Consider the following 15,570-nt stretch of genomic DNA (forward strand, 5'->3'; position numbering starts at 1 on the left):
TATGAATTTCTTTATTCCATCCTTAATTTCTTCTATAACCCAGTAGTTTTTGAGCAAGGTATTGTTCAGTTTCCATGTGTTTGATTTTTTTTCCTTGCTTTTTCTGTTGTTGATTTCTACTTTTATGGCTTTATGGTCAGAAAAGAAGCTTTGTAATATTTCGATGCTTTGGATTTTTTTAAGGCTTGCTTTATGGCCGAATATGTGGTCTATTCTGGAGAATGTTCTATGTGCGTTGGAAAAGAAAGTATACTTGGCTGCTGTTGGGTGGAGTGTTGTATATGTCTATGAGATCAAGTTGGTTGATTGTAGAATTGAGCTCTTCCGTGTCTTTTTTGAGCTTCTTTCTGTATGTTCTGTCCTTCAGCGAAAGTGGTGTGTTGAAGTCTCCTACTACTACTGTGGAGCTGTCTATCTCTCTCTTCAGTGCTGTTAGAGTTTGTTTTATGTATTTTGGAGCCCTGCCATTGGGTGTGTAAATATTTATTATAGTTATGTCCTCCTGGTGTATTAACCCTTTAATCATTATATAGTGACCTTCCTTATCCTTTGTGGTGGATTTTACTTTAAATTCTGTTTTGTCAGAGATTAATATTGCCACTCCTGCTCTTTTTTGAGTGTTGTTTGCTTGATTTTTTTCTATCCTTTGAGTTTTAGCTTGTGTGTTTAAGTCTAAGGTGTGTCTCTTGTGGGCAGCATATAGATGGATCGTGTTTTTTTATCCACTCTGCCACTCTCTGTCTCTTTATTGGTATATTTAGTCCGTTTACATTCAGCGTAATTATTGATAGGTAGGAGTTTTGTGCTATCATTTTGATGTCTTTTTTTGTGTGTTGTTGGCAGTTTCTTTGTTCAACTTAATTTTCTGTGCTGAGTCGTTTTTCTTTATGTATTTTCTTTCCATCTTTTTCATTGTCGTTGATTTTGTGTTTGCTGAGTCTTTATATTTTTCTAGTTTTTTATTTTGACTTGTAGGATTGTTGGTTTCCTTTGTGGTTGCCTTAATATTTACCCCTATTTTTCTAAGTTTATACCAGTCTTTTATTTCTATCACCTTGACTTCCTCTCCATATGAAAAATCTATGTCTACATTTTTAAAGTCCCTCTTTTTTGTTTTAATGTTGTCATCTTTTACATATTGACATCTGTTTCCCTATTTTCAGTGTTTTAGCTTTGATTTACTTTTGTGACTTCCCTATACTTCTGTTTATCTGGAAATGTCCTAATTTCGCCATCATATTTGAGAGCGGTTTTGCTGGATATATAATTCTTGGCTGGCAGTTTTTTTTCCTTCAAGGCTTTATATATGTCATCCCATTGCCTTCTTGCCTACATGGTTTCTGCTGAGTAGTCTGAGCTTATTCTTATTGACTCTCCTTTGTAGATGACTTTTCGTTTCCCCCTAGCTGCTCTTAACATTCTCTATCTTTGGTTTTGGCAAGTTTGATTATAATTTGTCTTGGTAACTTTCTTTTCGGATCTGCCTTATGTGGGGTTCGATGAGCATCTTGAATAGATATCTTGTCATCTTTCATGATATCAGGGAAGTTTTCTCCCAACAAATCTTCAACAATTCTCTCTGTATTTTCTGTTACCCCCCTGTTCTGGTACTCCAATCCCTCATAGGTTATTCCTCTTGATAGAGTCCCACATAATTCTTAGGGTTTCTTCATTTGTTTTAATCCTTTTATCTGGTTTTTCCTCAAATAAGTTGGTGTCAAGTGCTTTCTCTTCAGTCTCACTAATTCTGACTTCCATTGCCTCAGTTCTGTTCCTTTGACTTTCTATTGAGTTGTCTTATTCTGAAATTTTATTGTTTATCTTCTGGATTTCTGATAACTGTCTGTCTATGGATTGTTGCAGCCTGTTAAATTTGTCATTAAGCTGTTCTTTAGTCTTTTTGATTTCTTTATTGCATGTTCTGTGTTTTGCTTAATTTCCTTCCTAATTTCTTGAAGAGTTCTGTATATTAATCGTTTATATTCTGCCTCCGGTAATTCCAAGAAATATTCCTCCTCTGGAAAATTTCTAGATTCTTTATTTTGGGAGCTTGCTGAAGCCATCATGAATTACCTCTTATGTGATTTGATATTGACTGTTGTCTCCGAGCCATAAGTTATTATATTTATTTTATGTTTGCTTACTTTGTTCTAGCTTTTGTTTTGTTTTGACATGCCCAAATAGGGTGCTTATATGAGCTAGTTTGATTATTGGCACCTTTGAAGCTCTACTGTCCTGTCAGCAGGTGGTTAGATCTGTTCCTAGGTATGTGAGCTCAGGAGTCTGCCCACTCCTCCTGTATGGATTTAGCTCAGGTGCCCAGGTAGATAGCTACCAAGTGTGTAGTGTAGGCTCTCACTTACAGTCCTAGACAGGCATGGGTGATTGGTGTAGGCACAGGCATCTGGCTGCAGCAGGGGGACACACTCTGAGCAAGTCGTCCCGAGTGGCCAGGAGGAAGGCATGTCCCTGTTCCCTAGAGGGCGTAGGTGGGCGGGTTTTGCAGCCGGACTATGAGCACCTAACGCTGTTGGCTGTAACGAATGGGAGTCACCTCTTATTCATGGGCCCCTCTCGCAGGTGGGTAGGTGGCATGGGTGGATCCACCAGTCCTCAGGCCCCTGATGTGGGTAGGTGAAGACCCTTCTTAATGGGCAGAGCAGTGTCAAATGTCAAGAACCTGCCACTTCATAGCTGAAACAGTTGAAGTTAGAGTTCTGGTACATACTCTGTTGTACTGTGGTAATGAGGGCCTACGCTGTTGAGATGGGCCCACACAAGTCTACGCAGGGAGAAAGGCACTCAATGTCCATGGATCCCTTATGCCTATGCCTAGGCAAAGGAGCTGTACCTACCCTGGGTTCTTGGCTTAGGGGAGCCGGCAGTTTATTTTTTGCCATTTGTTAATTTGTTCACTCTCCAAGGCAGGGGGAATGGCTCCGGGCATGTGACGGATCCTACTTCTGGCCCAGGGGACTCGGCAGTTGCTGAAGCCAGTCCAGGACCCAGTGCAGAGCAGGGATCGGGGAGGTAAATGGGAGAGAGGTTTTTCCCTAAGGCGGGTGTTTTTGATACCCGCAGTAAGCCATATGCAAGTACTTATCTTTCATGGAGGGCTGCTTCTCACTGGTTCTGGGTGGCTGTGTAGAGTCTCTGGTGCTGGGTCTCTCCTGGTCCGGAAAAAGCGCTTCCCGAGCTCAGCTGGTTGCCTGCCTCACCGCTAACCCCCAAGCTGCTCAGGCCTGAAGGACTCAGGCTCTCACCTGGTCAGGTCTGGCAACTCCTCGCTGCTTCCAAACCGTCTCTCCCTCTTCTTGCCACTCAGTCCGGTTCCTCAACTCTGCCTTTGATGTTCAGGGCTCCCAGATTGCCATATGTAATCAAATCACTTGTTTTCTTGGGTCTTTGTTGTAAGAGGGTCCACTGGAAGTGTCTGACTACTCCGCCATCTTGGCCCTGCCTCTTCTATGCAGTGTTTTGTTTGTACTTCTTTTTGTTATTGTACTTTAGATGAAGATTTACAGAACAGACTAGTTTCTCATTAAACGGTTAGTACACAGATTATTTTATGGCATTGGTTGACAACCCCACGACATGTCAACGCTCTCCCTTCTCGACCTTGGGTTCCCTGTTATCAGCTTTCCTGTCCCCTCCTGCCTTCTAGTCCTTGTCCCTGGGCTGTTGTGCCCCATTAGTCTCGTTTTGTTTTATGGGTCTGTCTAATCTTTGGCCGAAGTTTGAACCTCAGGAGTGACTTCATTACTGAGCTAAAAGGGCGTCTGGGGGCCATACTCTTGAGGTTTCTCCAGTTTCTATCAGGCCAGTAAGTCTGGTCTTTTTTTACGAGTTAGAATTTTGTTCTACATTTTTCTCCAGCTCTGTCCGAGACCCTCTATTGTAATCCCTGTCAAGCAGTAGTGGTGGTAGCCAGGCACCATCTGGTTATACTGGACTTATTCTGGTGGAGGCCATGGTATATATGGTCCGTTAGTCCTTTGGACTAATCTTTCCCTTATATGTTTAGTTTTCTTCATTCTTCCTTGCTTCCAAAGGGGTGAGACCAGTGGAGTATCTTAGATGGCGGCTCACAGGCTTTTAAGACCCCAGACGCTACTCTGTTGTACCTTTTTTGTATTGTGGTGAAATATACACAGTATAAAGTTTACCATTTTTACCATTTTATAGTGTTTTTTAGTGGCATTTAGTACATTTACAATGTTGTGCAACCATCACTACTATCTACTTTTAGAACATTTTCATTACCCCAAAAGGAAACCCTATACCCATTAAGCAGTCACCCCCCTCCCTTGACCAATCTGCTTTCTGTCTCTAGGAATTTGCCTGTTCTGGATCAGTTTCACAATATGTGGCCTTTTGTGCCTGGTTTCTTTCCCTTAGCATAATACTCTTAGGGTTTCTTCATGTTTTAGGATGTGTCAGTGCTTCATTCCTTTTTACTGTCTAATAATATTTCATTGTATGGATATATTACATTTTGTTTACTGATTCATTACTTGATAGACATTTGAGTTGTTCCCACCTTTGGCTATTACGAATAGTGCTGCTGTAAACATTTGGGTGCAAGTTTTTATTTGAACACCTCTTTTCAATTCTTGTGGGTATTAACCGAAGAGTAGTATTTTTGGGTCACATGGTGATTCTGTGTTTAACCTTTTGAGGAAACACCAAATCATTTTCCACAGCGGCTGCACGTTTTACATTCCACTAGCAATGTATGAAGGTTTGTATTGTGGCTTTTGAACTCATTTTTTTACTTCATCGGCTGGTCTTAAGGAGATTCTTTTTCAACTTCGTTTGGCTAAGATTGAATTTAGCAGCTTTCGTACCCTTTGCACTGTCTCAAATTCAGATTTATGTACATGAACAGAACTGTTTTACCACTCTAGAGATGACAGTGTCAAGAGGTCAACTAGTTCACAAGAATTTGGTGGTCTTTGGACATGTTAACACTTTTTTCTTTGCTTGCAGTGATCACTGGCCAGCATCGAAGTGGTGTCATTTCAGCCCGAACTCGGATTGATGTTCTTTTGCATACTTTTAGAAGGAAGCAACCCTTCACTCACTTCCTTGCCTTTTTCCTCAATGAAGCTGAGGTTCAGGAAAGATTCCTGAAGTTCCAGGAGGAAGTACTGGAGAAGTGCTCCATGGTAAGCAGCAAACAGAACAAGTCAAAAGTTAAATATACAGAAGGGTACAAAAATGATTCAGAATTCAAACAGTGGAAAGACACAAACCTCTTCCCCCACCAAAAAAGGTTACAATTTTTTGTGTTGTTGTTTTTTTTTTTAATAATTTTGAACTGAAAAAATGTGTAGACATATTGGCACATGTCTCTAGATCTTACAGAAATATCCTTAAAAAATTTTGAGACCCAAAAAAATCATCCTGTTATGCCCACTGTTGTGCACCTTGTGGGTAACCCATTAACCTGTAGCCATTGAGTCGATTCTGACTCAATAGTGACCCTATAGGACAAAGTAGAACTGCTCCGTAGGGTTTCCAGGGAGCAGCTGGTGGATTTGAACTGCCTACCTTTTTGTTAGCAGCCGTAGCATGCCATAGCTCTTAACCACTGCGCCACCAGGGCCCCACTTTGTGGGTAGCAATGTTAATGTGATGCCATTCCCTGTAGTATTCTGCCTTTGGGGAGTCATGGCTCATTTGAGGTTAGTAACTAAAAGGCAGATTCACATACAGAATTGTCATCGTGAAATGCTTGTGACCAGCATAATAGCAGGGAATCCAGATTAGAAAACAAGTTTTAAAACTCCTTTTGGTTATATTTTTAGGTGATTTAAAAAAAAAAAGTTTATAGATTTTTTAAAATTATGAAAGCAATATGTGTTTATTATAGAAAATATAGAAAAGATTAATAAAAACCCACTCATATTCCCACCAGTGAGAGATAGTTGCTTCTGATATATGCGTGTGTATATGTATATATGAGTATGTGTATATACATACAGTGTTAAAAAAAAAAATGTAATTTGGCTTGCGTGTGGTTTTATGTACTGCTTTCTTTGAAGCTTACCAGCATACCGTGAGCATTGTTTTATGTTATGAAACAAAAAACCTAAGTCTTTTGCTTTGGAGACCAGGAAGGAAATGGTAACAGTGATGACCAAAATAGCAATCAGATTTCAATAACTGTTCAGGTGATCTAATTTTTGATGGCTTGCGTACTATCCTGTTGTATGGATGTATAACAGTTTAACATTTTCTTTATTGTTGTTTCTGCTTTTTCATTATTATTAATAATGCTGTTATGAGTATTCTACTGCGTATATTTTTCTGAACTAGTCGGATTAATTTCTTAAATTCCTGAAGTGGAAAAGAGTATGTGTATTTGAGGTTTTTGATATACATATCCAAATTACCTTCTGGAAGTGTTACAGCACTTTGCCCTCTGAGCAACAGTTTTTCCTTAGGTTTCTTTTCCCACTCTTGCCAATACTGAGCACTATCATTCTTTTACATTTTTTTTTTGTAATCCATTTGACAAAAAATGTTAACTCATTGCTTTGCCCAAACACCAAACCAACTGTTGTTGAGTTGATTCTGACTCACAGTGACTCTATAGGACAGAAGAGAATTGCCCAATAGGGTTTTCAAGACGGTAGTCTTTATGGAAGCAGATTGCCACATCTTTGTCCTGTGGAGTGGCTGGTAGGTTTGAACTGCTGACCTGTTGGTTAGCAACCAAGCACTTAACCACTGGACCACCAGGGCTCCATCTCATTGCTTTACTATTCATTTATTTGATTATTTGTGAGATAAGAAGTTTTCATATCTTTAACTATAATGTCTGTTTACATCTTGACCCACTTTTCTCTGAGAGTGTTCATTTTTTGTTTATTTGTAAGAGCTTTCTACATATTACGATTATCAGCATTTCTTCATAATTTACGTTTAAACTTTTAGTCCGTTTGGAATGTATTTTGATATATGGTAAGAGGTAAGGCTGTAACTTTTTTATTTAAAACCCTATTAAGTTAATCAGTTTAGTTAACCAATCTAGAAGGATTTTTATAAACATTATCTCATTTTAAAAATAATCATACAGTAAAATTAACTTTTTCGGGGTGTACATTTCTATGAATTTTAACAGATGTATAGATTTCTGTAACCATCTACACAATCAGGATACAGAATAGTTCTATCACTCTCCTGAACTTCCTTGTGCTATCCCTTTTATAGGCACCTCCTTAAGTCCGGACACCTGGCAACCACAGATCTGTTCTCCAGCACTAAAGTTTTGATTTTTCGAGAATGTTATATAAGTGGAATCCTACAGTATGTAACCTTTTGAGTCTGGCGTCTTTCACTCAGCATAATGTCTTTGAAATTCATCCAGGTTGTCATGGGTATCAGTAGTTTCTTCCTTTTAATTGCTGAGTAGTATTCCATTGTATGGATGCACCACAGTTTATCTGTTCCCCCATTGAAGGACTTTTGGGTTGTTTCCAGTTTTTGGTGATTATGAATAGAACTGCTATAAACATTTGTATATAGTTTTTTGTGTGAACATAAGTTTTCATTCTTTTAGGGTGAACGCCTGTGAGTGAGGTTGCTGGGACATGTGGTGGATGTATGTTTAACTTCATAAGAGACTGCCAGACCGTTCTTCATACTGGCCATACCATTGGCATTTTCACCAGCAGTTTATGAGTGTTTCAGTTGCTCTGCATCTTCACCAGCATTTGGTGTTAGTCATTATTTTTTATTTTAGCTATTTTAATAGGTGTATAGTGGTATTTTGTCATGGTTTTAATTTGCAATTCCTTAATGGCTAATGAGCCCTGGTGGTGCACTGGTTAAGTGTTCAGCTGCTAACCAAAAGGTCAGCAGTTCAAATCCACCAGCTGCTCCTTGGAAACCCTGTGGAACAGTTCTACTCTGTCCTGTGGGGTCGCTATGAGTCAGAATCAACTTGATGGCAATGGGCTTTTTTTTTTTTAAATGGCTAATGAAGGAGCCCTGGTTGCACAGCAGTTAAAGCTCTTGGTTGCTAAGTGAAAGGTCAGTGGTTCGAACCCGTCAGCGGCTCCGCAGGAGAAAGATGTGGCAGTTGGTCTTGGTAAAGATTTACAGCCTTGGAAACCCTATGGGGCATTGTTCTACTCTGTCCTATAGGGTCACTATGAGTCGAAATCTACTCCCTGGCAGTGGGTTTGGAATGGCTAATGATGTTGAACATCTTTACATGTGCTTTTTTGCCATTCTTATATCCTCTTTGGTGAGGTATCTGTTCAATATTTGCCCATTTTAAAATTGTGTTGTTTTCTTACTGTTGACTTTTGAGAATATTTTATTTATCCTGGATACGGGTTCTCTCCAGGATTGTAAATCCTTGTGATTTGCAAATATTTTCTCCCAGCCTGTAACTTCTCTTTCTTAGTCACCTATCAGTGCCTTTTGCAGAGCAGCAGTTTTTAATTTGGATGAAGTCCAATTTACTAATTCTTTCTTTCATGGATTGTGCTTTTTGTGTCATGTCCGCAAACTCTTTGCTTAACCCCCAGTCACAAAGGTATTCTCTTAGGTTTTCTTTTAGACGTTTTATAGTTTTACTTTTTATATTTGGATCTATGATTCTTTTTGGGTTAATTTTTGTATAAGGTATGAAGTTTAGGTTTTTCATTTTTCTGTATATGGATGTCCATGCTTGTGCTTTCTTAATCTTGTAGTAAAGGAGGAATGAAAGCATTTGTAATAAAATTGAACAATGGTAAATATATTTGGCTTTTGAAATAGATGGAGCTAGGCTTGGTTCTGGGCTCCTCAGTCTGGGTGGGCTTGGGCAAATTAGCGTCTCCAGATCTTACAGCCTGCTTCAGAGGGCTCTGTTGTTGTTGTCGTTGTTAGGTGCTGTTGAGTCAGTTCCAAGTCATAGTGATCCTGTAGGACAAAGCAGAACTGGCCCATAGGGTTTCCAAGGAGCGGCTGGTGGATTTGAGCTGCCAACCTTTTGGTTAGCAGACATAGCTCTTAACCACTGCGCCACCAGGGCTCTAGGAAGGATTAAATGAGATAACATAAAATCCTGGGTATGGTGCTTGATCCATTTAATAAATGGTAATTGCTACTCCTGCTGTTATTATTGCTGGTTAGGTTAAAGTTATTAGCATTATTTGGAGTGTTAAGAATAGCTTTGATAGTTGTGGGCAAAGTTAGTGAAAATGTTTTTGGGTGAATATTTTTGCAAGAGTCATCTTTTTCTTTCACTTCTTTTTTCACTTCTCCTTTCGCTTTCCCTTTCCTTTTTCCGTTCCTTTCCTTTTCTTATTGACATTGCTCAAGCTGAGTCTTAGGTGTTAGAATATGGTGAGAGAGGGATATGCAGGTATAGAAATATCAGAAACCAAATACTTTTGTAGGAGGTGAGAGACTGATAAAATTGATTATATTAAAAAGAGGCTCTGAAGGTGAATAGATTTACACTGGGTAAATATGAGTAGACAGTCTGGACTTAATACAGAATTAGTATAGAATTATGTAACCCCCTTCTAAACGACTAGTTTATGCACTTGAGCGTGGGCACGCTGAAAAGTCTAATACTGTGTGTATTTATACGGATGTTCATCAGTGAACCATCAGAACATCTTTTTTCTCCTTAATATTTTATAGCAAGATGATTTTATTCTCAGTAAGGGTGGAGGGTGGGGTAGGAGAAGATCAGGAACACTGAAGTTTCAATATAGGCTGGTGCATTTTGTTGCTGTTGCTGTTTTTAGGCTTGTCATTTTACCTTGTAAATACCAATTAGTTGAAGGTCAATGATTATATTTTCTTTGGGGTATTATAAATACCTGGTATGCAGCAAGCAGATTGTAATAAATTAACCTTTCTTTTTTCTCTTTGTGGTGCGTGTATGTGCTTTCTCACTTCTTTTGGCTGTTGACATGGGCTGACAGGGAAACACATGTTGGAATGATTACTTTACCTCAGCCAAAATGGGTTGGCCGCTACGGACATCATGCTGGCATTAATGAGTCGGAAGTACTTCCTTCCTGCTCTCAGGGAGACTCCATACTGACATTGCCTCCTTCCTGCCTTCAAATCAGGCCCTGATAACAGCAGGAAATAAACACAGCATAAAAGAGGAAATAAGCAAGGGGCCATTATCTACCTATTACATGGAAGAGATTTTTAGTGAATTCTGTTCTAATGTTAAAATGACATGCAGATGGCTACGAAAGCCTGCAGGCATTTTCTAGTAGTATTCTGCACTTAGGTGAGTTTGCTTCTAGAAGCTTGAAAAAATACCTCTTCACTGAGATAGCAGTGGTTTCCTGAAAGACTATGATGTTCAGTCTAGTTTTTGTTCCTCTGAAACCCATTTACCATCTCTGATGTAGTTTCTTTACCTCTAAATTGGGAATGGTTTCAACATTCTCTTTATTATCACATAGGGAAAATATGACATATCTTGATATAAAATTGGCTCATAAATTTTTAAAATTTATGTATGTATTTGTTATGCAGGTAGGTTCTGTTCCCCAGACTTCATTTTAAGTAGGTTTTGATGTAAGTTGAATACCTCTTTTTTTAAGTTTTCGTTATTATTGCGGGGCCCTGGTGGCACAGTTGTTAAGCACTCAGCTGTTTACCAAAAGGTCGGCGGTTTGAACCCACCAGCCGCGCCACGGGAGAAAGATGGGGCAGTCTGCTTTCGTAAAGATTTACATCCTTGGGAACCGTATGAGGCAGTTCTACCCTGTCCTATAGAGTCGCTATGAGTTGGAATCGACTTGATGGCAGTGGGTTTAATGGTATTATTGCCTTTTATTATTCTGACATTTTTTGTCTTTGGGGGTTGGCATGAGAATGAAACATCAGCAAATTATCCACTGCAACACTGTATGTAGTATATATTACTAACGATAAGATGTACAAAAAAAATAAAAGAACAGGCAGTCTCTAAGTGCTGTTCTTACTAACTCATGTAAGTCGTAAGTTGGGGACTACCTGTATGTGTTTATTAAAATAGGATTATATTATATACTCTGTTTTATAGCCACCTTTTTTACTTTATGACATATTTTAGGTTAAGAAGGAGCCTTGGTGGTGCAGTGGTTAAAGTGCTTGGCTGCTAACTGAAAGGTCTGAACCCACCAGCTGTTCCACGGGAGAGAGATGTCGCAGTCTGCTTCCATAAAGATTTACAGCCTTAGAAACCCTATGGGGCAGTTCTACTCTTTCCTGCAGGGTCACTATGAGTCAGAATTGCCTTGATGGCAATGGGTTTTTGGTTTGGCTGGGTCAATATATATAAATCTAGCTACTATTTTTAATTGCTGTGAAGTATTCTATGAATGTACCATAACTTATTTATTTAATCAATCCCCTATTGATGAAACATTAAAGGAAATTATTTCTATTAAATAATGCTGTAATGAGCATCTTTGTACATGGATCTTTCTTTGAGGTGAATTCCGAGAAGTAGAATATGTGGGTCAAGGGGAAGCACCTTCTTCATATTCTTTTCCATTCTCTTTTTAAAATCATTATTAAATTATCATTTACATGCAATATAATGCAGCTGTTGTTATGTGCTGTCACGTCGGTTCCGACTCATAGCAACCCTGTGGGATGGAGTAGAACTGCCCCTTAGGGTTTTCCAAGGAGTGGCTGGTGGATTCAGACTGCTGACCTTTTGGTTAGCAGCCAGGCACTTAACCATTGCACTTAGGGAAATGTAAATGTATACATCATTGAAAAACGTTTTTTACATCACTGTAACAACCACTATAAATAAGATATAGAACATTTCCATTACCCCAAAAAGTTCTCTCTTTTTCACAATCAGTCCCCATTCCCTGTCCACTTATTCCCCACCATTGATTCTAGGCGACCATTACTCTGGTTTCTGTCACTATTAGATTTCCCGTTTCTAGAATTTCATACAAATGGAATTATACCGTATATTTTTTATGTGACTTTTTTTGTTCAATATGTGTCTTGGTTATCTAGTGCTGCTATAACAGAAATACCACAAGCGAGTGGTTTTAACAAACAAATTTGTTTCTTCACAGTTAGGAGGCTGGAAGTCCAAATTCAAAGTGCCAGATCTAGGGGAAGGCTTTCTCTCTCTGTCAGCTCTGGAGGAAGGTCGTTGTCACTTCTGAGCTGCTCCTGGGCCATCTTCACGTGGCTTGGCATCTCTCTTCCCCCATCTCTGCTTCCTGAATCTGCTTCTTTTATATTTTGTAAGAGATTGACTCAAGACGTACCCTACACTAATCCTGCCTCATTAACATAACAAAGACAACCCATTCCCCAATGGGATTATAACCACAGCCATTGAGGTTAGGATTTCTAACCCGTATTTTGGGGGGACACAATTCAGTCCATAACAGCTTAATATTTTTGAGAGTCATTCATGTTGTGTGTAATAGTTTCTTTCTTTTTATTGCTGAGTAGTAATTCCTTTGCATGAAAATGCCACAATTTGTTTATCTTTTCACCTATTGATGGACATTTGGGTAGTTTCTAGTCTTCAGCTATTGTAAGTAAAGCCATTATAATAATTTGTACACAGATCTTTAAGTATATGTTTTTTTCCTTTTGGGTAAATATTTTGGAGTAGAATTACTGGGTAAAGTACAGGCATATGTTTAGTTTTATAGAAAATGGTCAGACCTTTCCTCAGAGTCATGGTGTTTCTTTTACACTGCCACAGATGATGTATGAGAGAATTCAGGTTGCTCCACATTCTTGCAAACATTTGGCGGTGTCTGTCTTATCTTGATTTCAGCCACTCTGGTGGGCATGCTGTGGTATCTCATTATAGTTTTAATTTACATTTTCCTGATAATTAATGCTGCTGAGCATTTTTTCATGTGCTTATTAGCCGTTTTTATATCTGCCTTTGTGAAGTGTCTGTTCAAATCTTTTGTCCATTTTTAAATTGAGTTTTTTTGTTTTTTACCATTGAGTTGCAGAGGTTCTTATATGTTCTAGATACCCATCCTTTATCAGATACCTGTTTCTTAGATATTTTATCCCAGTCTGTGGTTTGCTTTTAGTACCATGTTTTTGTCTATTTGTGCTTTTTTTGGTGATTTCGCTGTTTAAAATGATCCAGCAAGCACAATGCTGAAGTGTTATCTAGTGTTCCTAAGTGCAAGAAGGCTGTGATATGCCTTACAGAGAAAATATGTGTTAGATAAGTTTTGTTCAGGCATGAGTTATAGTGCTATTGGCGGTAAGTTCAACGTTAATGAATCAACAATATATGTTAAATAAGGGTGTCTTTAAACAGAAATAACACAAAACAAGATTATGCGTTGATCGGTTGGCGAGAATGTGATCTGAGGCTCGCAGGAACCTAACCCTGCATTTCCTCTAGGAGTAATGGTTCAATGTTTGCTAATTCAGTGTGCACAGCAACTTTATAGAATGCAATAACCATGAATGACGAGAATTGCTTGTAATTTCAAACTTACAAAAAGTTGTAAAAAAAAAAGTAGTGCAAGGAATATCTGTATGCTGTTTTCCCAAATTCACCTGTTGTTAATATTTAAAAAAAAATTTATTGCCGTAACATATATATAACAGAAAATTTGCCATTTTAACCATTAAGTGTACAATTCAGTGACATTAATTACATTCATCATGTTGTGCAACCATCACCACTATATACTTGTAAAACTTTTTCATTACCCCATATAGAAATTCAGTACCTCTTAAACAATAACACCCCAACCCCCTTTCACCCCAGCTCCTGGTAACTACTAATAAATTTTGCCCCTATGTATTTACCTGTTCTAGATACTTTATATAAGTGGTATCATACAGTATTTATCTTTTTGTGTCTGACTTTTCACTTAGCATTGTTTTCAAGGTTCGTCCATGTTGTAGCATATATCAGAACTCTATTTTCTCTTTATGACTGAATAATATTCCATTGTCTGTATAACCACATTTTGTTTATCCGTGTGTCTGCTGATGGCCGTTTGGGTTGTTTCCACCATTTGGCTATCGTGAATAATGCTGCTGTGAACATAGCTAGGAGCGGAATTGCTGGGTCATACGGTAATTCTATGTTTAATTTTTGAGGAACTGTCAAACTGTTTTTCATAGCAGCTGTACCATTTTACATTCCCACCAGCAATGCACAAGAGTTCCAATTTCCCCACATCCTTGCCAACAACTTGTTATTTTCTGTTTTTCTGATAGTAGCCACCTTACTGAGTTTAAGCAGCACCATAGGGTCACTATGAGTCAGTATCAATGGCAATCAGTTTTTGTAATGACTGCTGTTGGTGGTTAAGAGCTTGGCTGCTAACCAAAAGGTCAGCAGTTCAAATCCACCAGCCGCTCCTTGGAAACCCTATGGGGCAGTTCTATTCTGTCCCATAGGGTTGCTATGAGTCGAATCAACTCGACAGCAGTTTTGTTTTTTTTTTAATGATGTTGAGCATCTTTTCATGTGCTTATTGCTCATGTGGATATCTTCTTTGGAGAAATGTTTATTCAAGTCCTTTGCCCATTTTAAAATTGGGTTGCTTGTCTTTTTGCTGTTGAATTGTAGGAGTTGTTTATGTATTCTGGATATTAAACCCTTATCAGATATATAAGGAATCCCTGTGGTGCACATATTTAACTGTTCAACTACTAGTTAAAAGGTTGGTGGTTTGAACCCACACAGAGGTACCTTGGAAGACAGGCCCGGTGATCTGCTTCTGAAAGGTCACAGCCTTAAAAACCCTGTGGAGCAGTTCTACTTTGCACACATGGGTCACGGTGAGTCAGAATCGACTTGATGGCAACTAAAAACAACAACAAAAATCAGGTATTTGGTTCCCTAATATTTTCTCCCATTCTGTAGGTTGTCTCTTGACTTTGTTTATAAAGTTCTTTGATGTACAGAAGTTAAAGTCCAGTTTATCTACTTTTTTGTCTTTTATTGCTCATGCTTTTGGTGTCATATTTAACAATTTATCTATCAAAAACAAAGTCCTGAAGTTTTACCCCTATGTTTTGTTCTATGAGTTTCATGGTATTATTTCTTATATTTAGATTATTGATGCATTTTAAGTTAATTTTCATATGGAGTGAGGTTTGGGTCCAAATATTAAGATTTTATCCCGTTTGCTATATTATATGCTCTCTTATTACTTGTCTCTCTGTACATGCATATTCATAATTTTTTCTGAACCATATGAGGGTGAGTTACCTATATATGGCCCTTTACCTCTAGATACTTCAGTGTATATTTCCTATGAATAAGGATAAAAAAGCAAACAAATCAGTTGTTGTCAAGTCAGTTCTGACTCATAGTGACCCCATGTGTACATAGTAGAATGCACTCTGTAGGGTTTTCAAGGCTGTCACCTTTCAGAAGTGGATTGCCAGGACTTTCCTTCAAGGTGAGTTTGAACTGCCAACCTTTCAGTTAGTAATCAAACACTTAACCGATCGCACTACATAATTTACATAACATAAACTTCACCATTTAAAGTATATAGTACATGTTATGAGATGCTTCACATATTCATTGTTGTTCTTTCTCGTTGCATAGTACTCCATTGTGTGTATGTACCA

General features: G+C 38.5%; 1 protein-coding gene across 4 annotated transcripts in view; it reads left to right on the plus strand.

Moving 5' to 3' along the window:
• Positions 1–15,570, plus strand: part of ASCC1 (activating signal cointegrator 1 complex subunit 1) — a 150,489-nt gene that overhangs the window by 10,255 nt on the left and 124,664 nt on the right. For all 4 annotated transcript variants that reach the window (XR_002825138.1, XM_023737702.1, XM_004383250.2 and 1 more), the window contains exon 5: positions 4,990–5,168. Coding sequence is in view for 3 of the 4 variants with exons in the window: in XM_023737702.1 (XP_023593470.1) it covers positions 4,990–5,168 (179 nt within the window). In the remaining variant the exon portion in view is untranslated. The remainder of the gene's footprint in view (positions 1–4,989; positions 5,169–15,570) is intronic.

This window comes from Trichechus manatus, unplaced genomic scaffold (assembly GCF_000243295.1).
Source record: "Trichechus manatus latirostris isolate Lorelei unplaced genomic scaffold, TriManLat1.0 scaffold00106, whole genome shotgun sequence".
In the NCBI taxonomy this organism is placed as follows: Eukaryota; Metazoa; Chordata; class Mammalia; order Sirenia; family Trichechidae; genus Trichechus; species Trichechus manatus.